Consider the following 26,069-nt stretch of genomic DNA (forward strand, 5'->3'; position numbering starts at 1 on the left):
GATTGGTTATTCGTAATATTTGGATTCTTCAGACTACTGTTCTCATCTTGACCTTCAGGCGTTGTATTTTATCTAACCAAGAAACCTGCACAAAATTTTGAACAGATTAAATAAATGGTTTCATTTGAAATTCCATGCAGATTCCAGAGTTCGACCAGATAGATTCGAAGAAGGTCTGAGGTTACATCGACCGAAAAGTGAAAACAGCATTCACGGTGCAAACAGTAGTCCAATAAATCCAAATAATTTATCTCTGGCCAGGTCTATTTTAATCCCTCTTTCTCTTAATTCCTTCCTTCCTTTCTTGATCTTCCCTTATAAACTGGACCTGCTACCTTAACTGTTCTACATCTACACGTATCCTCAAACCACACTAACGCTACTATACAGTGTCACGCTTCGTATAAACACCCGACAGACTCTTCACACTCTTGGTATTAAATTAAAAAACACATTTGGATTCTTATATTAACAACGTTCTTAGTCTCATTCTTTTTGATTACGGCATGTGTTCTATAGAATTGCCTGATCTATTCTCTGCTTCCTTTGTTTCAGCTCGTTCAATTCGTTAGTCTAGTGGTCTTCAACTCACTATTTTAATACATCATTATAATACACCTTATTCCAGTAGCTTCTTTTCCAGAAAATGCAAGCTTGTAGAACTCTTCATACTGACTGTTTTCCTCCTACCTATAGCCATGGTTTTTTCAAGACACCAAACACTAGGCATCTCCCGTCTTTGCGATAATCAGCTTTTATTTTTGTTAGCTTCCTACACCAATTAGCTTAATCGAAAGTAAATGGTTTTAACATCTAAAAACACCCGCGATATAACATTCGTCTCCTGAAGCAGTTTTTATTACATAACTTCAATTATATTTGAATATTTTCTCCTCTGTTTATTTTATTAATTACTGGCATTTTCACCTGCCTTTGCTCGAGCTCTATATACTGTTCATAACGTTATGTGCATATATTAAAAAGTGTGAATATGTACGGTAATGCCTTTCTATATAATAGGCTTCCTTAACTACCATAGAGAAAAGTTGGCAGAGACCGCAGACGTCAATTTTTTTTAAACTTTGACCCTAATTTTGACCCCTTAACATTTGTTTTGAGCTCAAATTAAATTAAAATGTTTGACCCATGTCCAAGTATCTAAAATTTCAAGTGTTTAGACCCAAAATTGGCGGAGAAGTTTGGTAGAGTCTGCAAAAGTCAACTCTGTAAACTTTGACCTCTTGCAAGCCAAATTTTCGCCCCAAAACTGATTAAAAAGTTTGCTGCATATCCGAATACCCTTTATGTAACATTTCAAATGTTTAGATCCAAAATTGGCTGAATAGTTTGCTAGAGACCGCAAAGGCAAAATCTTTTGAACTTTGACCTCTTGGAAGCCAAATTCTCAGAAAAAAAAAAACTTTGGCCCTTAATATTTATTGTTTTGGGCTCAAATCAGATTATAAGTTAGATCCATGTCCAAGTAACCTATATCTAAAATTTCAAATGTTTAGACCCAAAATTATCAGGAGTTTGGTAGAGTTCTTAACAATCAAATCATTGAACTTTGACCCCTTAACAGCCAAATTTCTGGCTGAAAACCAATTAAAAAGATTTTCCCAAATCTCAATACCCCTTATGTGAAATCTTGAGTCTGTAGAGCGAAAATTGACAGAGTTATTTGGTAGGGAAGAGAGACAGACATTTTCACTTTTACAGATTAGCAGGCTGCCTGGTGTTGCTCAGTCATAAGATGTGCATAAATATTTTAATTCATACAGAAAATGAGACAAGTGCATGCGAGTATTATGTCTTTTCTAAACAGTTCATTTCTTGTTAAAAAAAAAAAAAAAAAAAAAAAAAAAAAAAAAAAAAAAAATACTCAAACCGAGATCAAAACAAAAACCTAAAGACGGAGTCAAGTACGTTAGCCATTAGACCAGCTTGCCAAGATTTTTAAAAAGTGTTTTTAAACCTACTTTTTTTTTTTTTTACACGGTGGTCACCACTTATCAAGGCCCGGAAGCCACTCAGGGATAAGGGTTATTGCAAGTACAGTACGTTAGTGTGGAGATTTGATGAAGTGTTTACTTAAGGGGGCGGTTCATTAGGAATTTGTTAACGTTGGACTTGAACACATCCAAGTTGTAGTCAGGTGGGAAGCAGGCAGACAGACCAGAGTTCCACAGGCGTGCAGTTCTAAGAAAGAAGCTTTGTTCATGGAATCCATGTTTTGATTTAGGCACAGATAAAGAGTGAGGGAAATTTTTCACAGTGGATTCAGCTAGATGGGTGTTTTTCGTGAAAGATTGGCGAGGGGGGACCAGAGATTGGAGCTCAGACGAGCACCTGCCATGAAAATAACGATAAAACAAGGATAGGCTCGCAACGTCTCTTCTGTGGGAGAGAGGTTGCAGGGTAGAGAAAAGGGCATTACCCACTAAGCCACAAAGTCTATTTTGTACTCTGTCAAGGCAGGATAGGCTGTTTTTAGCAGCTCCTGCCCAGATATGGCAACAGTATTCCATCCTTAAATGTAAGTAGTTAGGATCGAACCCGGAGCCTTGAGGCGAAAGTGGAAAATAAAGTGTGCAAAAAACCTGACACGTTACCCGCTCGGCCAACAAAGAGCAACTGAAACACGTTTGAATTTATTTAAGTATTAAAAACAGAATTGACACGTGCCCGCAGTAAAAGTTAACTCCGCTACTTCTATTTGACCTCATTAATGAGGTTAACTTTTACTGCGGGGCAGCTTTTGGGTTTGTTTACCCTACTTTGGCTGGTTGTTTCCCCAATATGTTGGGGGGGGGGGCCACCTCCCCATAAAAAGGGGATTATCCAGATTGAATAGCAATTGTCTGATATAAGGAGTTTGACCTCACATTGATCAAAGCCGATTGCTACTGGACGTTCCCCCGGTACGATTGCCGGGAACAATTCTTAGCTTTGAATTAGTTTTGGTTTTATACAAAAAAGCTGAACAAACACAAGACGGGCTGAAATAGCAATAATTTTGTAAAAATCGACGTAAATAAATCTAGACATGACCCATGTTCCCAAATCTTCGATATTGTTATCTAGAGGGTATATAAACACTTCTAAGCGATAGTAACCCCTCCCCCCCCATGACTGTCTGCGAAAAAAGCCTTTTTGAGACATACAAAAATGCGCGCGCTGCATTTGCCTTTTATATATATAGACTAGCGAGGGGTACCCGGCGTTGCCCGGGTGTTTGGAGGTGTGTGTGGGGGGGGGGGGTTAAAAAAAAAAAAAAAAAAAGTAAGCATGAGGATCGAACCCGAACCTTTGAGGCAAAGTTGTAAATTAAAGTGTGAAAACAAAAAACGTGCGACGTTAACCATTGCCCCACCGCGAGATGCTAACGGAAACATGTTTGAATTTATTTAATTACTTGGATTTAGCAAGTGCCCGTTTTAATGAGTTAATGAGGTCAAGTTTGACTGCAGGATTTCATTTACTGCTGAACGCTTTTTTTCCCTCCCCCAAGATGTTATAGGAAAAAGACTAACACACATGCGGCGAGCGACAAATATTGAATATTTATCTTCTCGAAATCGACCAAATTAAATAGACAGGCGAGCTTCATTGTTAACTGAGATATTACGATTTATATGTGATATAAAAAGTTTTAAAAAGTTGTGAAGCGAGCGACCGCTTCTCTGAAAAAAGCCTTTTGTTGACATACAGAAAAAGCGAACACACATGCATACATACATACATTTTCGCTTTTATATATATAGATGTTGCAGTTTTAACGAAAAGAAACCGCTCACCAAAAAACGGATCCCAATTCAAAACGTAAAAACCACAGCCGACGATCCTTCGATGTGAATAATTATCCCGTGGAACTCTGAATAGTACAATTCCCACTAAAATAATACTCACAATTTTCCCAGCTTCAAATTAATATGACACATGAATATAAACCTCAAACAGTTGACTCCCTACAGCACTTTAAAGACACAAAAACAAACACAAATCAAAAACAACGACCAGTGCTGTAAAGCCACAATGTCTACAATTACATCTGCCGGACGAGTATAAATACAGCGAGTTATTTCAACCAGAGGCAGACCAGCCTGGTTCGTGAGGCAGGAGGATCCCCCATCAGTGGTCCAACCCAACTCAGCAGCAGTCATGTCTATGCAGAACGGTTTAGATTACCTCCCCTGACAATGGCTGAACCCAGTAGCAGCAGCAACAACCACTAATGATCAACACACTAGATTCCCAGCAGTCCAGCTTTTCAGGCCAGCACGTTTCCCGTAGCTCCTAGCAATGACCTCGTAGTCATGCCACTTCAAACACCAACCTTCAGCCTGAGACTTCCTACCATCATTCACTTCAATGCCCTCTGCAAGGGTAGCTGTGCGTGTAATTGTGAGACAAGGGTTGCCCAATTCCAAGCACACTTCTGAATTGACACTCCTCAAGTTCATTGACAAGTAGAAGTCCAGGACAACTGGAAACAACCGAGATAAGCGAAGAGCACATACAGCACCTGGTATTCCTAAATGGTCACCCATTTTAGAACTAACTAGGTTCAACATTGCTTAACTTGATTTTTCTAAATCTATATACCGTATACACTTGTGTATAAGCCAAATTTCTGGAAGTCAATTTTAAAGTTATTTGGGGGGGGGGGTCGACTTACACATAGGTAATGATTTTAGAAATGTTAAACAGCAACTCGGCACTCGATCATAACATAGAAAACGCCATTTTGTTTGTGCCCTCAGTATATACCAGTAATCCTAGTAATTAATCGCACTCCTTCCGAACCTCACTGCAGTGTGTTTGCCAATATGTAAGCACATGCGCAGTTTTTCAGTGGGAGGTTTAATAATAATTAGAATAGCTATCGCAATGTTCACTCTCTAGATGTGGCTATAGGTCCAAGTTTGATATGATGTATTTGATGATATGACGGTTTTTTTAGTAAGTTAGGAAATGTAGTGTTTACGATATGTCGTTCCCCCCCTAAGTTCAACAAGTTTTAACAATTTAAAGACAACTATTTAATGGCACTTAACACATGTGTTCACATTATTACGGCTCGTGCAATGTATGCGTTTACGTTATTATGGTACATAACATAAATTATGTGTAAAAACATTAACTGCGCCTGGAATCTACAGCATGTCATTGATAAGAATGTCTGATTAGCAACATTTGTGCAACGGATTGGTTCTATATACGAAAATCGAATAGACCACACTTGCGTAAATGCACGTATTATCCCTTGCAAATGCTGAGAAACAATTTATAATATGTTTTACAAAAAAAAAAAAAAAAAAAAAAAAAAGAAAACACAAAAAAGGAAATTATCTGTGCAAGAAAAAGTCATGAGACGAACCCTTTAACTTGTTTTGAATCCCACTGTTGTATGTTTGCCAGCATGTATGCAGATGCGCGGTTTTTCAGTGGGAGGTTTAATAATAATTGGAATAGCTCATGCAATGTTCACTCTCTAGACGTGGCTATAGGCCTAAGTTTGATATGATGTATTCGGTGATGATGACTTTTTTTTTTTTTTTTTAGTGGGTTAAGAAATGTAGTGCTTACGATATGTCGTTCCCCCCTAAGTTCAACAAGTTTTAATTTAATGAAACCATTTAATGGCACTTAACGCATGTGTGCAGCGGATTGATTCTATATATGAAAATTGAATAGACCACATTGCGTGAACAATTTATATGTCTTACAAAAAAAAAAAAAAAAAAAAAAAAAAAAAAAAAAAAGAAACACCACAAACGAAATTATCTGTGCAAGAAAGAGGAGATAGATAATTTAACTTGTCTAGAATCTACAGTCGACTTATACACAGGCAATTTTTTTTTTTTTTTTTTTTTTTTTTTACATGGGAGTAACCACTTATCAAGGTCCAGAGGCCACTCAAGGATAAAGGTTATTGCATGTAGAGTAATCAATGGGATAGTATCGTAGTAATCACTAGTAATGGAGATCTGATAAAGTGTCTTACTTAAGGGGGCGGTTCATCAGGAATTTGTTTATGTTGGACTTGAAGACATCCAAATTGTAGTCAGGTGGGAAACAGGCAAACGGAAGAGAGTTCCACAGGCATGCACTTCTAAGAAAGAAGCTTTGTTCAGGGAATCTACGTTTGATTTAGGCACAGATAAAGAGTGGGGAAAATTATTGACAGTGGTTACAGCTAGACGGGTGTTTTTGACAATTTTTGGTCTTAAAATGCACATTGACTTATAAACAACATTGATTTATACACAAGTATATACGGTAAATAAAACAGATGTGTATAAATATTTAACCGATAAATTCTTAAAGTCACATAACACTGAATTTAAAAAAGAAATAGTAATCCTAAACAATGTTTTATATCAATTAAAATCTTTGTTTGGATGGATAAATAATGCATACAGAACTATGTCGGCAAGTTGATATACAAATATTCATTTTAATTTGCTAAAATATTACTAGTACTTTTGAGCATATTTATTGAAGTGGTTTAATTTGAAATCTCATTTGTTTCGTGATAGCTCAAATCATAGGGAATGTGGCTGGAGCGATAAATGTTATGGTTTCGATTCTAGCTGATGGCACCCCGAGTTATTTTTTTTTTTTTTCAATTTTTAAAATCAGTACTAATATATATATATATATATATATATATAATATTGGTCCTGTAGAATTAAAATATATATATATATATATATATAATATTGGTCCTGTATGAATTAAAATTTTACGACTGGCCAAAGCAGGGTACACACTCGCTTTCCCACTACTAGTAATAAATAAACATAGTTCCTATTTACTTGTTTCCGTAAAAGGGCAGAGTTAAATACAAAGTCGGTTTTTAATGTGGGGAAAATCCAGCTCCCCAAAAAAAAAAAAAAAAAAAAAAAAAAAAAAAAATGGGGCACTCTGGATAGAACAAAGTATTATAATTGTCTCGGTCATGAAGGATTTCTCATCCACTGACCGAGGACAGAAAAAGTGACGTGTAGCATCAGAACAGATACTACACTCTGTTTTTAGCCAAAAGGCCAAGTAGTTATTAAAAAACAAAAAAGTGAATGCACAGTGAACAAGGAATAAAAAAAATGACTAAGTTCAGCATTTAGCCCCAAAAGTGCCCAATGGATGTGCAATCCTGGTGAAAATGAACAAACGGTGCTGCTTTAGACCTTAACATACATAAATTTGAGTTCTGCACGATGCAAAAAAAATGACTAAGTCCATTATTTGCCCCCCCCCCCCGCCCATTTAGCCCCAAAAGTCCCCAAGGCCTTAACACATTTAAATTTGAGTTCACCACCATACAAAACTACTAAATAGACATATTCAGAAAATTTGACAAATATTCTAAAATAGCCCCAAAAATGGAGTGTTTTTATTAGCCATAAAAGAGCCCCTGGGGGCACACCCAAGAGTTATCGGAAAGTACAGACAAAAAAAATTATATAAAAATCAGTTAGTTACAACTTTTCAGAAAGTTTTATAAAAATCCAAGGCATCAATATTTTTTAATAAGCACAAAAGTGTCAATTTTAGCTATTTTAACCCAAAAGGAACCCCCTGGAAGGGAGTGGAGGCGGTTTCTGCCATAAAATCCGTTCTGTTACTTTTTTTTACTCATATCATGTTTAATGTTGGTGCAAAATTTCAAAAAATTCCAAGGCGTAGTTACTGAGAAAAGGACGAACGGACACTGGTGAATTTACAGGTCCACCCTCATTTTGTCAGGAGACCAAGAAAAAAAAAAAAAAAAAAAAAAAAAAAAAACCTTAAAACTCGTCATTTATCAAGAGTATTTTAATAGAATCAAGGATAAACAAACATTGGAAAGAAAGACAAAAAAAAAAAAGTCACTTTAACAAAAACGTGTCATCGTTAACAGTTTAGTGATTTTGTGACTAATCAAATTTGACTCCTCACTTGCGGCACACGTGAATGATCACGGATCCATCACAATACCAACAATTTTTTATGACTTCAGATTACATAATGTTTACCTCAGAGTTTTCAAACTCAAGATAGCAGTTTCAATCCTACCCAAGCAGGCCAGAGGATTAGTTGGCCATAACGTGATGAGACAAAACCTATGGAAGGCAGTAAATCAGTCCCGCACTATCGATTAAACTCCAACTTCTGTCTCATCACTGAAATGTTGCATCCTTGCGTCGGTTTTAAAAGTAATTTAATGGAATATGCGCCGACAAACTGAAAGCACTCATACCCCCCTTGACCTGACTAAATCGACTGCAAAATCTTTAGGAATCTTTATATACTGGAAAGTCTTCTGCTCTAATAATTGCTTCCCTAAATTTTTTTTTTTTTTTTTCACAAAGGAATCGCCACTTATGGCCTGGAGGCCACTCGAGGATAAGGGTTAATGAGTGTACAGTAGTCAACAGAAAAATGTGGTAATCGTTAGTAGTGGAAATTTGGTAAATTAGATTACTTAAGAGGACAGCTCATCAAGAACTTGTTTACATTGAACTTGATTATATTGTAGTCAGTTGGAAACCAGGAAAACTGAACAGAGTTCTACAGGCGTGCAGTTGTAAGAAAAAAAAAAAAGCTTTGTTCATGGAATCTATGTTTAGGTCTGAGTACGGATAAATAGTGGGAGAAATTATTGATAGTGGTTTCAGCTAGATGAGTGTTTCTCATGAAAGTCAAATTAGAGGAGGACCATAGATTGGAGCGCAGACGAGTACTTGCCATAAAAATAACGATTAAGCAGAGACAGACTCGTAATGTCTCTTCTGTGGGGAAAGCGGTTGTAGGGAAGAGAAAAGGGCATCCCCCACTAAGCTACAAAGTCTATTTTGAACTCTGTCAAATACTAATGATTACTACGATACTGTCCCACTGATTACTGTACACGCTATAACCCTTATCCTCAAGTGGCTTCCGTGCCTGGATAAGGGGTGATTACCATGTAAAAAAAAGGATGAGCTGCTTCTAGCAGCTCCTGCCCAGATATGGCAGCAGCACCCCATCCTTGGACATACTTGGCTTTTTTTAAATTCTCTCACGGTACCCTGCTTCCTTAACTCTACAGACATGCAGAAGTTCAAGTGTAATGAAAACAGACATCTCGCTGCTCAACTCCCGACACAGTATCCCTGAAAAATTCTGTCCCAAATAGCAGTCCATTATGTCAAACTGGAACTGCACCTTATTTTGGGTAATATAACAGAAAAAATGGATGAAAATACAATTTGCTAATTTCTTTCACTAGAGTTTTTTTTCATTTGAATTATTTAGATTCTTTGGACTACTGTTCCCATCTCAAGTGTTATTTGCACAACGTTTCGGCCGATCTAACCTCCAACCTTCTTCAGGTGAATCTTGACAAGCATTAAACATCCTCCTAAACATTTGTTTTACATATTTCTGGTTTAATTATTTCTTCATTAAATTCCAGTCAGATTTAAAAACATTCTTCCGTTATCAAAACATTTCATTTTTTCCATAACAATGTCACCAGTTCAAATACCGGTCACTCACATCTCTACACAAGACATCCGACGTTGCCCGGGCCATAATATAATAATTCACAATTGTAGTCTTAGCATGGTCCACGCTGAGGACTAAACCTTCCATACCCAAAAGAGTATCAATTAGACAATGAATTTTAGTCCTTTATCCGTTACGCCAGGGATGCTTAGACTGGTAATGGATGACAGTGTCGCTACACAAGAAAGAGAGAGAAAAAAAAAAAAAATGTGTATGTATATATATATATATATATATATGTCTTTTTTTCTCTCATTTTTCTTCATCTTTTTCTTCTAGGGGAGTGGGACATCCAACCAGATGTCTAACAGTTTCCCCTATTTTAGTGAATTCAACCAAGAGATCGTTTCAGGATTCTAGCCGTCCCTTTCAGTGCAATCGTTTGTATTTCACTTGCACTTGGTTCACCGGGTATGCCTGCTATGTACTTTTTAAAGTTCTTTTCCATAAACCCAGTTGCTCCTATGACGATTGGTATAATTGAAACGTCTTTTAGTTTCCAATTTCGTTTCATATCGTACATAAGTCCTTGATACTTTGTTATCTTTTCCCTCTCAGCTCTATTAAGCCCTGTATCATTGGGTACACTGACCTCTATCATGGTCGCTTTTTTTGTTTGCTCCGTCCCAAATCACTATATCTGGTTTAACAGCTGTGTTTTCTAGATCTGTACCAGTAGGAATTATGTAGTAAACAATGAATAGTATAGGTGTCATTCCCAACTGTTCGCTCGGGTATATGTTCCCATTTTTACTACACTAAGCGTTTAGTTTCTTACATATCTTCCAATGAAGGTATGTGTATGTATTAGTGGTGGGACGATTAATCGGAATCGGAATCGTTAATCGTAAGAATCGTGTATTTTGGGAGGTATCGGAATCGGAATCGCATCGTTAAAAAATACCTTAATTTTCCGATTCCTTCATTACGATTCTTTCATTACGATTCTTTTAGTCTGATGCTGAAAAAAAGAAAAAAAAATTCCTGATATTTCTAACTGCAAGAGAGAAATAAAAAGAAACCAAAGAAATTCATTATTAACAGGGCAATGCTTAGTTTCCCCCCCCCCTTACAAGGTTCATTCATTCAGATCTATTGTAATCAAAACTACAAAAGAGTTAACTTGAAAAGAAGTATGCAGGGCTCTTCTACATTGCGAGTAAAAATTTTAAAAAAAAACGCTTATCTTTTTGGCGACTGTTTTTTTTAACTGACAAATCTAATAGTGAATGAAAATGCTTTTTCAACTTATATTTTTTTTTAAACGAGCAAAGTCAAACTATTTAAACAGTAAAAGGTTTAATAGAACAATATATTTTTTTTCTTTTTTTAAAAGAAGGCTTTTGAAAGAAATATCTCTAAAATGAAATTGATCACGTATTATTTCGCAAAATTTGGACAGTAGTCGGCTTCTTTTGAAGTTTCAAAAAAACCGACCCCATACCTATCTCTTCCAAACCTAAAGTTATTAAATAACCCCTTCGTTAATTTAAGGGTAATTAATTCAATCAAGTTGTTTTTTTTTTTTAATTTCATTGAAATAAAATCCATTTTTGTAATTTTTATCTCCAGAAAGATAAAACCCTGAATTTGATTATATTAAAAGCAGAATAATATAATCTTTTTTCTAGAATTTTAAATTGAAAATTAAAAAAAAAGTGTTTGACGCAGTTTTTTGCCGAACGAAAAAGAAATTAATATATATTTTTTAAAAGGTGTTGTACCTATTTACTATGCCTCCCCACGGGACAGAGTTAGACACCAGGGTCGTTTTTTAACGTGGAGAAAAGGTACAAAAATAAAAATTGTCTCAGTCGTGAAGGATTTCTCCTCCACCGAAAGAGAACAAGAAAATAAAGTGCAGCATCTGAAGAACAGATACTACACTTTGATCTGAATTTGATTATATTAAAAGCAGAATAATATAATCTTTTTTCTAGAATTTTAAATTGAAAATTAAAAGTGTTTTGCGCAGTTTTTTGCCGAACGAAAAAGAAATTAATATATATATTTTTAAAAGGTGTTGTAATCAATTAATTTTTATGTCTAAATAATATTTACGATTAATTAAATAATTTCATTTTAAAAAGTATTTATAAATAGAATTTTACTTAAGACTTATAGTTTAGCAATATTGAACTGCATCAACCATGTGTGAATTGAACACAGTCAACCAAAAAAAAAAAATTCAAAAGAAATGCATATTTGCATTTCATTATGTAAACTTTTATACATTGGTTTCAAAAATTAAATTCTATAAGTTTTTTTTTTTTAACTACTGGTTGGTACAATTTACCGCTCCGTCCCTTTATATTTTTTTTCTTTTTGTCTTTTTTAGCGGATTATTTTCAATTAATTATCCAAATAAGTGACTAGCTTTAAAACAAAATTTAATAGTAATTTATTTGTTTACAGATAAACTGAATTTTCTTATATGGCCTCAAAGTCCAAAAAAAGTCTTGCATGGAAACTTTTTAAAGTTGATGAAGATCATGAGTTGAAAGCCATTTGCAAAGTCTGTCAAATTAAAATATCGCGAGGAACAAAACTATCTAACATGACCAAAACCAACATGTTAAAACATTTCACTATGAAGCATCCAAATAAATTGGAGGAGCAAAATAAAAAAAGAAAAGGAACAAAAAATTAACAACTAGTCACTCAGAGCAGTTTTATTAGTGAGGGTCGAAATCGCAGTCTCTTTTTTTTTTTTTTTGCCTACGTCACCATCTAGGTGTCACCAATTTTTTTTAACCCTCCTTAACTTCAAAGAGTAAATACAACATATACAACTAAAAAAATAATTAAAAAAAATGCTGATTCTATTCATGAAAAATTCTTTTAACTAGAAATTAAAACTTAGGTAAAGATAGCTGACTGACAGCAACAGGAGCACTGGTTAACTACTGAACCACGTGGAAAGGTGTGGGGAGGGGAGGAAAAAAAAGGAAATTAAATGATGATAATAAATCATGATAAACGTTTTTGAAAGGCACTAAACTCCTAAAATTTACTTCTTTAAAATTTTAGGCGGCACTCCCCGGCGATTTTAAAGCACTCTCTCTCCAAAAAAAAAAAAAAAAAGATTTAATTTTTAAGTTTGAGAAAGATATATTTATTATTACCGAATTCCTGTAAGAAGACTGGATCTACTTTATTGGACGTTAATTTGTGAGATAAGTAATTTTTCAATGTTTAATATGTTTTTAAATTTTTTTAATTGCGTTTATTTTACAATTTATTTAAAAAAACAGGGTTTTAAATGTATTTTTCAAGGTAACAAGCTTCGAAAGAAGTCTAATAAAAAAAAATCACTTAATTTTTAATTTCGACAACCCTGAGAATTTAATTATTAAAAAAATATTGAAATGTGACATTTTTTTTATTTAACATTTCTATTAGTTCAATTAATTTTCTTTTAATAATTCATTTCACTCAACAAACTTCACCATTTTTTGTTTTGTTTTATCTTTTTCTGTAATTTTGGTAACTATTTTTGCTCAATTTTATCTAGTATTTCATTTGTTTTTATAGTGGTATCATTTTTATATGTGTTCCTTTGATATACCCTATTTCAAAATTAGTTTGGCTAAACTTATTCTTCACGTTAGAAACAACTTGTAAAAGTAATGAAAAAGTAAGAAAAAATAATAGGTGTTAACTACTCCTTGTGAATTATGGAGGTCTAAAGAACTGCCGTCACAAATACAACTATCAATAGCCAAACAAAAAATCGTTTTTGAAATTCCTTTACTTGCAACTTTTCGCTATACCTACCTTTTGGTATAAAACACAAAAACTTTCGATTAATGGTATTTTTCAAATATGGTCGTTAACTTTGGAAGGGTTATTTTGTATCTACAGCGCCATGTCACGTGGTATATTGTTTTTTTCATTACGCACGTTCATTTATAAATTATTAAATTAAATATTTATCTTTTTTTATATTTAATTAGTATATATTTTCTTTCTCTTCCGCTATATTTTTTTTATTTAATTCATTAAATCTGTAAATTATGAGGACCAAAATAATGAATAGTGTTAATTTAATCTCTAATTTTCTTGCGTTTGTTCTGTTATATAAATTCTATTTTATTTGTTTTTTTTCTGTATTCAAATTAAGTAAAATAAATTTTCTCTAAAATGAATTTTGCTAATTTTTCTGTTTAGCTTACTATATAATAATTTTATTTAAACCAAAACACGACGGTGTAGACATAAAATATCTCTTCCAAAGTTAGGGAACATATTTGGGAACTACCGACCATAAGTATAAAACTACCTGGTATATTTCAAAACAATAATTCCCTCGGAATCGGAATCGGACTTGGTATCGGAATCGTTAATCAATATTTTCCTGGAATCGGAATCGGAATCGTATAAAAATTAGGAATCGTCCCAACACTAGTATGTATATATAAATGTTTTCACAAGTGGCTTAAACGATTTCACCAAAAATGCTCAAGACGTATCTTAAACATCAAGTGGCAAGCACAAGTACCCGATACTGAAGTCCTTGTGAGCGCATATTGCTCTAGTGTTGAGACCCTGTAATCAGATCTCACATGCGTTGGGTGGGCCACCTGGTTCGAATGAAAGATTGTAGACTGCCAAAACAAATTTTTTATGGGGAGCTGGAAAACACAAGCCTAGGAAGAGGTTCAGGAACTTTACAAAGAATAATTTGAAAGTCTTACAAATCGACATATGGGAAGAACTTACTCTGCAAAGGCCGAAGTCGCGAAAGTTTGTACATGAAAGTTGTAATGCTCTAGAGAAAAGAAAGCAGCCCCACAGCAATCTGAAGCGAGAGTTTCGCAAAGGTTTGATTGATGGTCTTAACCATGACACACAGAGCTGAAAATGCAACACTTGTGAACAAGTATTTTTATCAAAAGCTGGCTACGTCAACCACCTTAAGTCGCACAAAACTCCTGTTCAGGTCAACTTTGCACCTATTAGTCGGAACCAAATGATCTGTTTAACATGCAGCAAAGTTTGCAAGTCTACTGCTGGTTTGAGAAGACATGTGATTGTTCATAGGAATACCCTTCAACCTCCAGAGGAAGTCAACTTGATGGAAATTGCTCAATTTGTATGTCACATCTGCTTCAAGATGTGCAAATCTGCAGCGGGAGTGCAGAGTCATCTGAGATGGCATGGACGACAAGATTGAGAGAACTCAATGTGTCGGCAATCATCTGGAAAGATGCAGCCATCATCATATGTATTTTTTCACAAGTGACAGCACGGTCCTTAACAAATTCGTCCATGCAATCCGAACACCACCGCCGAATAGAGAGTCGCCAACCTGATAGGTTCTGAACTGTCATCTAAGCTTCGAAATGTAGCATCCCTCTGCCTCTTCTACAAGTACTTTAACGGTGAATGCTCTGACGAACTGCAAGCACTTGTACCCCCTCGACGTAAATACCCCCGACAAACTCAACAAGCAGCAAAATCTCACCCCTTAACAGTTGAGATCCCTAGATGTAAGAAAGCCTTCTACTCCAGTAGTTTCTTCCCCAGAACCACTAGACTTTGGAATTCCCTTCCAGGTTCCTGCTTCCCCAACTGTACTGACATGCAGAAGTTCAAATGTAACGTGAACTGACATCTTGCTGCCCAACTTCCCACGTAGTACCCCTGTAGCTTATGTCCCAGATAGTAGCCCCCTACATCAAAGTGGCAATGTGCCTTGTTTGGGGTGAAAATGTATTAAAAAAAAAAAAATATATAAAAAATAGACACGCCACACCATTAGACACAAGGTTGGTTTTTAATGTGGGGGTAAATCCAGCTCCACAAAACGGGGGACTCTAGATAGGAACAAAAATAAAAATTGTCTCAGTCATGAATGGTTTCTCCTCCGCCGACCAAAGACAGAAAAGATGAAGTGCAGCATCAAAACAGATACTACACTGTGATCTTGTCCTGGTGCAGGTTATCATCACATCTAGAAATTATAATGGGTTATTATGGTCCCTGTCCATTGTGAAGTGTACAGATGGATGGATAGAGTTCACGTGATCCAGTAATGGATGAATATCTTCCTCGGGACATGTAATCCCAAAAAATACAATCGCAAATTATTTAGTACAAGGCTGACGGAACGAGAACATTCTACCCCTGCCAAATAAATAAAAAAATTCAACAAAAAACAAATATTACACGATGCCGCAATGTCATAAATTATTTAAGCATTGAGCATTATTATTGTGACTATTATTATTGTCATTATTATTATGATTATTATTATTGTCATTATTATTATGATTATTATTATTGTCATTATTATTATGATTATTATTATTGTCATTATTATTATGATTATTATTATTATTATGATTATTATTATGATTATTATTATTGTCATTATTATTATGATTATTATTATGATTATTATTATTGTCATTGTCATTATGATTATTATTATTGTCATTATCATTATGATTATTATTATTGTCATTATTATTATTGTGATTATTATTATTGTCATTATTATTATTGTCATTATTATTATGATTATTATTATTGTCATTATTATTATTGTGACTTTTATTATTGTCATTATTATTATGATTATTATTATTGTCATTATTATTATTGTCATTATTATTATTGTCATTATTATTATGATTATTATTATTGTCATTATTATTATTGTGACTTTTATTATTGTCATTATTATTATGATTATTATTATTGTCATTATTATTATGATTATTATAATTGTCATTATCATTATGATTATTATTATTATGATTATTATTATTGTCATTATTATTATGATTATTATTATTGTCATTATTATTATGATTATTATTATTGTCATTATTATTATGATTATTATAATTGTCATTATCATTATGATTATTATTATTATGATTATTATTATTGTCATTATTATTATGATTATTATTATTGTCATTATTATTGTCATTATTATTATTGTGACTTTTATTATTGTCATTATTATTATGATTATTATTATTGTCATTATTATTATGATTATTATAATTGTCATTATCATTATGATTATTATTATTATGATTATTATTATTGTCATTATTATTATGATTATTATTATTGTCATTATTATTATGATTATTATTATTGTCATTATTATTATTGTGACTTTTATTATTGTCATTATTATTATGATTATTATTATTGTCATTATTATTATTGTCATTATCATTATGATTATTATTATTGTCATTATTATTATTGTCATTATTATTGTCATTATTATTATTGTGATTATTATTATTGTCATTATTATTATTGTCATTATTATTATTGTCATTATTATTATGATTATTATTATTGTCATTATTATTATTGTGACTTTTATTATTGTCATTATTATTATGATTATTATTATTGTCATTATTATTATTATTATTGTCATTATTATTATGATTATTATTATTGTCATTATTATTATTGTGATTATTATTATTGTCATTATTATTATTGTCATTATTATTATTGTCATTATTATTATGATTATTATTATTGTCATTATTATTATTGTGACTTTTATTATTGTCATTATTATTATGATTATTATTATGATTATTATTATTGTCATTATCATTATGATTATTATTATTGTCATTATGATTATTATTATTGTCATTATTATTATGATTATTATTATTGTCATTATTATTATTGTGATTATTATTATTGTCATTATTATTATGATTATTATTATTGTCATTATTATTATGATTATTATTATGATTATTATTATTGTCATTATTATTATTGTCATTATTATTATGATTATTATTATTGTCATTATTATTATGATTATTATTATTGTCATTATTATTATTGTCATTATTATTATGATTATTATTATTGTCATTATTATTATGATTATTATTATTGTCATTATTATTATTGTCATTATTATTATGATTATTATTATTGTCATTATTATTATTGTGACTTTTATTATTGTCATTATTATTATGATTATTATTATTGTCATTATTATTATTATTGTCATTATTATTATGATTATTATTATTGTGATTATTATTATTGTGATTATTATTATTGTCATTATTATTATGATTATTATTATTGTCATTATTATTATTGTGACTTTTATTATTGTCATTATTATTATGATTATTATTATGATTATTATTATTGTCATTGTCATTATGATTATTATTATTGTCATTATGATTATTATTATTGTCATTATTATTATTGTGATTATTATTATTGTCATTATTATTATTGTCATTATTATTATTGTCATTATTATTATTGTCATTATTATTATTGTCATTATTATTATGATTATTATTATTGTCATTATTATTATTGTGACTTTTATTATTGTCATTATTATTGTCATTATCATTATGATTATTATTATTGTCATTATTATTATGATTATTATTATTGTCATTATTATTATTGTGATTATTATTATTGTCATTATTATTATTGTGATTATTATTATGATTATTATTATTGTCATTATTATTATTGTGATTATTATTATTGTCATTATTATTATTGTCATTATTATTATGATTATTATTATTGTCATTATTATTATTGTGACTTTTATTATTGTCATTATTATTATGATTATTATTATTGTCATTATTATTATTGTCATTATTATTATTGTCATTATTATTATGATTATTATTATTGTCATTATTATTATTGTGACTTTTATTATTGTCATTATTATTATGATTATTATTATTGTCATTATTATTATTGTCATTATTATTATGATTATTATTATTGTCATTATTATTATTGTGACTTTTATTATTGTCATTATTATTGTCATTATCATTATGATTATTATTATTGTCATTATTATTATGATTATTATTATTGTCATTATTATTATTGTGATTATTATTATTGTCATTATTATTATTGTGATTATTATTATGATTATTATTATTGTCATTATTATTATTGTGATTATTATTATTGTCATTATTATTATTGTCATTATTATTATGATTATTATTATTGTCATTATTATTATTGTGACTTTTATTATTGTCATTATTATTATGATTATTATTATTGTCATTATTATTATTGTCATTATTATTATTGTCATTATTATTATGATTATTATTATTGTCATTATTATTATTGTGACTTTTATTATTGTCATTATTATTATGATTATTATTATTGTCATTATTATTATGATTATTATAATTGTCATTATCATTATGATTATTATTATTATGATTATTATTATTGTCATTATTATTATGATTATTATTATTGTCATTATTATTATGATTATTATTATTGTCATTATTATTATGATTATTATAATTGTCATTATCATTATGATTATTATTATTGTCATTATTATTATGATTATTATTATTGTCATTATTATTATGATTATTATTATTGTCATTATTATTATTGTGACTTTTATTATTGTCATTATTATTATGATTATTATTATTGTCATTATTATTATGATTATTATAATTGTCATTATCATTATGATTATTATTATTATGATTATTATTATTGTCATTATTATTATGATTATTATTATTGTCATTATTATTATGATTATTATTATTGTCATTATTATTATTGTGACTTTTATTATTGTCATTATTATTATGATTATTATTATTGTCATTATTATTATGATTATTATAATTGTCATTATCATTATGATTATTATTATTATGATTATTATTATTGTCATTATTATTGTCATTATTATTATGATTATTATTATTGTCATTATTATTATTGTGACTTTTATTATTGTCATTATTATTATGATTATTATTATTGTCATTATTATTATTGTCATTATTATTATGATTATTATTATTGTCATTATTATTATTGTCATTATTATTATGATTATTATTATTGTCATTATTATTATTGTGACTTTTATTATTGTCATTATTATTATGATTATTATTATTGTCATTATTATTATGATTATTATTATTGTCATTATTATTATGATTATTATTATTGTCATTATTATTATTGTGACTTTTATTATTGTCATTATTATTATGATTATTATTATTGTCATTATTATTATGATTATTATTATTGTCATTATTATTATGATTATTATTATTGTCATTATTATTATTGTGACTTTTATTATTGTCATTATTATTATTGTGACTTTTATTATTGTCATTATTATTATGATTATTATTATTGTCATTATTATTATGATTATTATTATTGTCATTATTATTATTGTGACTTTTATTATTGTCATTATTATTATGATTATTATTATTGTCATTATTATTATGATTATTATAATTGTCATTATCATTATGATTATTATTATTGTCATTATTATTATGATTATTATTATTGTCATTATTATTATGATTATTATTATTGTTATTATCATTATGATTATTATTATTGTCATTATTATTATTGTCATTATTATTATGATTATTATTATTGTCATTATTATTATGATTATTATTATTATGATTATTATTATTGTCATTATTATTATTGTCATTATTATTATGATTATTATTATTGTCATTATCATTATGATTATTATTGTCATTATTATTATGATTATTATTATTGTCATTATCATTATGATTATTATTGTCATTATTATTATGATTATTATTGTCATTATTATTATGACTATTATTATTGTCATTATTATTATGATTATTATTATTGTCATTATCATTATGATTATTATTGTCATTATTATTATGATATTATTGTCATTATTATTATGATTATTATTATTGTCATTATCATTATGATTATTATTGTCATTATCATTATGATTATTATTGTCATTATTATTATGACTATTATTATTGTCATTATTATTATGATTATTATTATTGTCATTATTATTATGATTATTATTATTGTCATTATTATTATGATTATTATTATTGTCATTATTATTACTGTCACTATTATTATTATTATTATTAGCTCACATGGAGCTTTCACACAAGTCAACAAACGATCTGATTGGAGACCTGTGTTCTCTGGAAGCTGAGTGACAACAAGTCTCCCCAGATGTCCAGCTCTCTCCTCCTCCTTCGATAGCATTTACAAATAAATTTGCATCATCGCAACAGCCTCTTACCATTGATTTCTCGCTGGCAGTTGCCATTGGTTTATACTGGAATTTGAGTGGCACTAAGCCTCCCCATCCCAGTTCTCTTCGCACTTGTCCAGCGGAGGTCTGGCCAGTGCTCTCTCCTCGGTCTTTTAATCCTCCTTGACCCTTCTCGGCACTTTGGTATCGCTGTTTTTTTTGGGGGGGGGCGGTGCTTAAATAATGGAGAGATGCTTGATGATGGGGGTGTAGAGCATGCATGTAGATCTGCAGCTTCGGTGTCCTTCATTCCCTGTAACGCTTCTTCGTTATATTGTCTTGTGTTATTCTCCGCATTTAAGGGTTTTCCTTAATATTTCAGCCGTTTTCCTTATCGTTAAGCGTTGTATTTTTGCAGCCATTCCTCAGATTCCAATTTCTGCCATTCTTTTTTCCAGATTTTTCGGAATTGTTTCCTACTATTAACAGTACTATTTTGATTTTCTTCATCCAAATCCCTTTTAACTCTCTCGCCTTGTGAATATTATTATTATTATTTTTATCATTTTTCTTCCTTTGAGGATTGTAATGCTGGGTATGGGGCAGCCAAACCAGCTGCCAACATTGCCCCGCTTTTTTATCGAAACCAACCGAGAGCTCTTTTTAGTATCCTCGCTGTTCCCTTAAGTGTAATTGTATGAATCTCTTTTGCACTTGGTTCATCAGGTATATTAGTTAGGTAGGACTTTAGGTTCTTCTTCATAAGCCCTGTGGCACCTATGATAACTGGTATGATTGATATCTCCCTAAGATTCCAGTTTCTTTTCATATCATACATGAGACCTTGATATTTGGTCTGTTTCTCCCTTTCAGCTCTGTTCAGACCCCCATCATTAGGAACACTGACTTCAATCAAGGTTGCAACTCTCTCTGACTTATAACTATGTCAGGTTTCACAGCAGATGATTATTGTTTCTCTTTTTTTTTTTTTTTTTTATTACATTTTCACCCCAAACAAGGCAAATTGCCACTTTGGTGTAGGGGGCTACTATCAGGGGCAACAACTACTGGGGTACTATGTAGGGATTTGGGCAGCAAGGTGTCGGTTCACGTTACACTTGAACTTCTGCACGTCAGTACTGTTGGGGAAGCAGGGACCTGGAATGGAATTCCAGAGTCTAGCGGTTCTGGGGAAGAAACTATTGGAGTAAAAAGATCTTTTACATTTAGGGATCTCTACAGTGTGGGGGTGGGATTTAGCAGCCTGTCTGGTTTGTCGAGGGTGCACACGTCGTGGGGGCACAAGTGATTGCAGTTCGTCAGAGCATTCACCACTAAAATACTTGTAGAAAAGGCAGAGGGATGCAACATTTCGTCGATGGGACAGAGGCTGAAGCTTAGATGCCAGTTCAGGGCCTATCAGGTTTGCGACTCTCTTTTGAACCTTGTCAAGGAGCGAGAGACTAGTAGCAGATGCACCAGCCCAGATGTGGCAGCAATACTCCATACATGGGCAAATGGTGGCCTTATAGAGGTACAGGATACTTTCGGGTGTTAGTAGTTTTCTAGCATGGTAGAGAGAGCCCACCTTTCTTGCAGCGGCCCTGGCAATGCCTTCAATGTAATTGTTCCAACTCATGTTTCCTGTGAACGTTAGGCCAAGGAGTTTGAAAGATGGACTCTCAGATAAAGAGTCGTTGGCCATTGCTATGGGTGGTAGAGATTATGATTATTATTATTGTCATAATAATAATAATTATTATTTATATATATATATATATATTATATACAATGTTATCAAAAAGCAGGATAAGTTTTCTACCTAACTGGACAATTTTTTAGTGTTTTTATTTAATGTAACATGTTTATTCAGCTCAAAAAACACAGCATTTACAGATGTATTTGAAAACTTAAAATGGCACCGTACTCTCTGCTGAACTCGGTAAGTTTGGAAAAATGAGTTAAAAATAAAAAAGACTATACAAAATACTACTAGAAACTCGCTCAGTATATGTTACCGTGAAATAGATTGACATATATTCGGTGGGTTTTTAACAGTATTTTGTACAGTTTTTTTTTTTTATTTTTAACTCCTTTTCCCAAACTTACCGTGTTAAGCAGAGAATCCGGCGGCGCCATTTTAAATTTTCCAATACATCGGTAATAACACTGTTTTTCGAGCTGAATAAACATGTTGCATTAAATAAAAACGCTAAAAACACATCCAGTTGGACAGAAAAGTAACTTATTTTGCCTTTGATAACATTTGTAATATATTTGGGGTTTTTTTTGACATTTTTTTCGAATTTGTGTGTATGGCATCTTCGAATGTTACCAACTCAGACAACAATAAACTTATGCCATCTCCCCAAAAGGAAAAATTTAAAAAAACAATGCCTGGAAGAATGGCCTTCTGAGTGAGAACAACATTTGGCACTTCTACACTATTGGGACGAGTGTTTGTAGTCGAGAAGTGGGGATTTCAGATTTAAAAAAAAAAAAAAAAAAAAAAAAACAATGGTTTCTACTGATTTTTTTTTTTTTTATCAATTCTAATAAGTTACAATGGTAGCTTTCAAATTACAGTCGGAATTACCTGAATATTAGTGGGGGGAAAAAAAACTTTAATCGTGATAGCAGAGGAAAAAAAATGCCGCCATCTTGTTTAAATTAAAACGGAAAATTGCCTCCCTTTTGAACTCTCGTGTTTTACGATCGTTTTCATCAAATTCTATTTGATTAATTTTTACAACGTGCCCTAAACACCCCCAACCTCTCCATATTAAGAACGGCTTTCGAGGTTGGGGAAGTGTTTATTCCGAAAGCCGTTCTTAACACAGCGTGGTTCGGGGTGTTTATACTACGCTGAGGCAGGTCGTAAAAATACCTTCTATTTTTTTTTTTTTTTTTCTTTAATAAATAATTTTCTACCTTATCGATTTTCGTAATTTTTTGGATATAATCATCTTGAAAATACGAGGAATACGCAGATACCATTGTTTTCATGTAGAATTCAGTATTACGATTTCCGAAGTTTCGTCCCAATAGTGTAGAAGCGCCGAACATTTTTATGATCCCAGCCAGAGCTGGAGTCTGGACGTCCTCCCAATATTAAGAATGGGTTTCTAGATAACATTGTTATCAACGTTGTTATTTCAGTACGGTCCGTATTCTACATAAGTATCCGTTTGTTTATTACATTGTTAGGTGAAAGTACTGAATGGTTAAAAGCCCATCCCCATGTTAAGAATGTTTTCTAAATAATAACATTATTTCAGCACGGTTCGTAAACTGCACAAATACCGAAACGGAATGTAAATTTTGGGCGATTTTTTTTTTTTTTTTTTTTTTTTTGTTGTTACCCAACGCATTTCATGTGAAAACATTACTTTATTTTTTGTTTTTTTATTCGTTTTTATTTTGAAAAAAATAAAAAAATAAAAAAAATAAAAAGGGAGGGGGCATCTTCGAATAGGATGAACCCACGGAGGACGATAATAAACATCATTTGTCACCAAAAGGAGGAGATAATGCCTGGGAGAATGATCCTCTTTGGGAACATTTTTATGACTTCGATCCGAACTAAAAATGAAATAAATCTTCTTTTTTTTTTTAATTCTTGTTTTTGTTTAACAAATGAAAAAAAAAACTTACCTTAAACCACGTCTCTCCGTTGTTGACATGCCATTCGTGACATCAGCGATGGCGGCCATGGCCACCAAAATCCATACAGGCAAAGCAAGGACATTCTTCGATGCCATTGCTGCCGTCCTGAAGAGAAGGCGAACTAATAACCAATAGAATGTCCGCCACAAACTTGACGACGTCTCGTCATTTATCGAAATGAGAAGACATCAAACACAGCTGCCATGTTGGCATTTGAAACTCTCGCGAGATCTCACACACGCCACGAGATTTGGTCATTTTTTTCTTTTTAAAGAAAATAAAAATAAATCAATTATTTTCTTTTACTATTTATTATTATTTATTCAAATAAAAAATCTAGTAACATGAAAAAAACAAAATTTTAAAACATCATATTTAAAAACAATAATGATTACGAATCCATCCAGCCGAATGCATTTCAGTTTCTTCCTAAACAAGTCAGCCATTTTAACTTTTTTAAAACGACGAAAAAAAAGTAGTTTCTTTTTTACTTATTATTAATAATATTGTTATTTATGGAAATAAAAAAATTGAACATGAAATTATTTCATGTTTAATTTGGAAATCAAACTAATTTTTAAAAAGACGAGAAAAAATATTAAATTATGGGTTTTTTTTGTTTGTTTTTATAAATAATTTATTAAAATACAAAAATGTTACCAGGAAAAAAAAGCGTAATTTTTAAAACTATGTAAAAAAAAAAAAAAGATACGAATTTAAATCCCTCAGAATGCATTTCAGTTTCTTCACAACTTTACAACTTCGTCAACAAGCAAAATGAAAAAAAATATATAATTATTTTTTATTTCTGTTTCTTTACTATTAATAAATTATTCATTGAAATAAAACATAACAATATGAAATAAAATTAAATTTTAAAAATTATATTTAAAACAAAAATACAGTTTCAGGTGAGCATTGTCTGAAGATAGTGGTTTTAATCAGGTGGGATTAAAACCACCCAAAGCCGGCCAGATTAGTTGGCCAAACCGTGGTGAGATGACAAACTCAAAAAAATATAAAAATAAAAATTTGTGTGTAAAATGGAGTTGAACAATGAAACAAAGATGACCGAGGTGGAGAATAAGTTTTATACAAAATTAATTTTCTCAAAATCGTTAATAAATGAAAAGAGAAGTTCTTTCTTAATGAGTTTCTTCCTGCGACTGAGGTAATAAAATGAAATGAATTAGAAAAAATGAAAGATATTGGTTAGAAATAACTCGTCCTCTTTAGGAATACTCAAACAACATAAAAGTCAATTGCTTACTTCACTCAATTCAACAAAGCGTAAAAAAAAAAAGGTAAAAAGTCTGTTTCTGTGGAAAATTAATTATCGGGTGCGCATGCGTTTAACGTCCTGTGGATGGAATCGATGTCGATGTTTACAGCATGCTGACTGGTGTCAACTAATTGGTTTTGGCGCAAAATGCCCTTTTTATAGATTTCAAGCCAGCTCCATGAACGCTGTCTGAAAAAATATTTTTTAAATTTGTTTTCTTCGTAATCCGATTGAATAAAAAAAAAAAAAAAACAACATCTTTTTGTTGTTGGCTATCTTGCTCTTGCTTGTTGCTGGATCTCAACATTTTGAACCGAGAGAGACTTAGCTGTTATACAAAGCTAAGACTCTGTAACATCATCTGTGTATAGATACTCCCTCAGGCATTTGTCTATTAAAATCGTCCTGTGGCGATGGAAGTCATTTTTGGGCTCATGGACTTTTAAATGTCTGAAGGAGTGGCACTCGTCTGACAAAACGTTG

At 31.1% G+C, this 26,069-nt stretch overlaps 1 protein-coding gene across 2 annotated transcripts in view; it reads right to left on the reverse strand.

The window, feature by feature from the left end:
• LOC145268651 (ER degradation-enhancing alpha-mannosidase-like protein 3) overlaps window positions 1-24,540 on the reverse strand; it is a 157,871-nt gene extending 133,331 nt beyond the window's left edge. For both annotated transcript variants that reach the window (XM_080124135.1, XM_080124134.1), the window contains exon 1: window positions 24,293-24,540. In XM_080124135.1, coding sequence (XP_079980261.1) covers window positions 24,293-24,399 — 107 coding nt within the window. In that variant the 5' untranslated portion in view covers window positions 24,400-24,540. The remainder of the gene's footprint in view (window positions 1-24,292) is intronic.
• Between the last annotated feature and the right edge of the window lie 1,529 nt (window positions 24,541-26,069).

This window comes from Euprymna scolopes, chromosome 44 (genome assembly GCF_053919585.1).
Source record: "Euprymna scolopes isolate OS-2025 chromosome 44, ASM5391958v1, whole genome shotgun sequence".
Classification (NCBI taxonomy): domain Eukaryota; kingdom Metazoa; phylum Mollusca; class Cephalopoda; order Sepiida; family Sepiolidae; genus Euprymna; species Euprymna scolopes.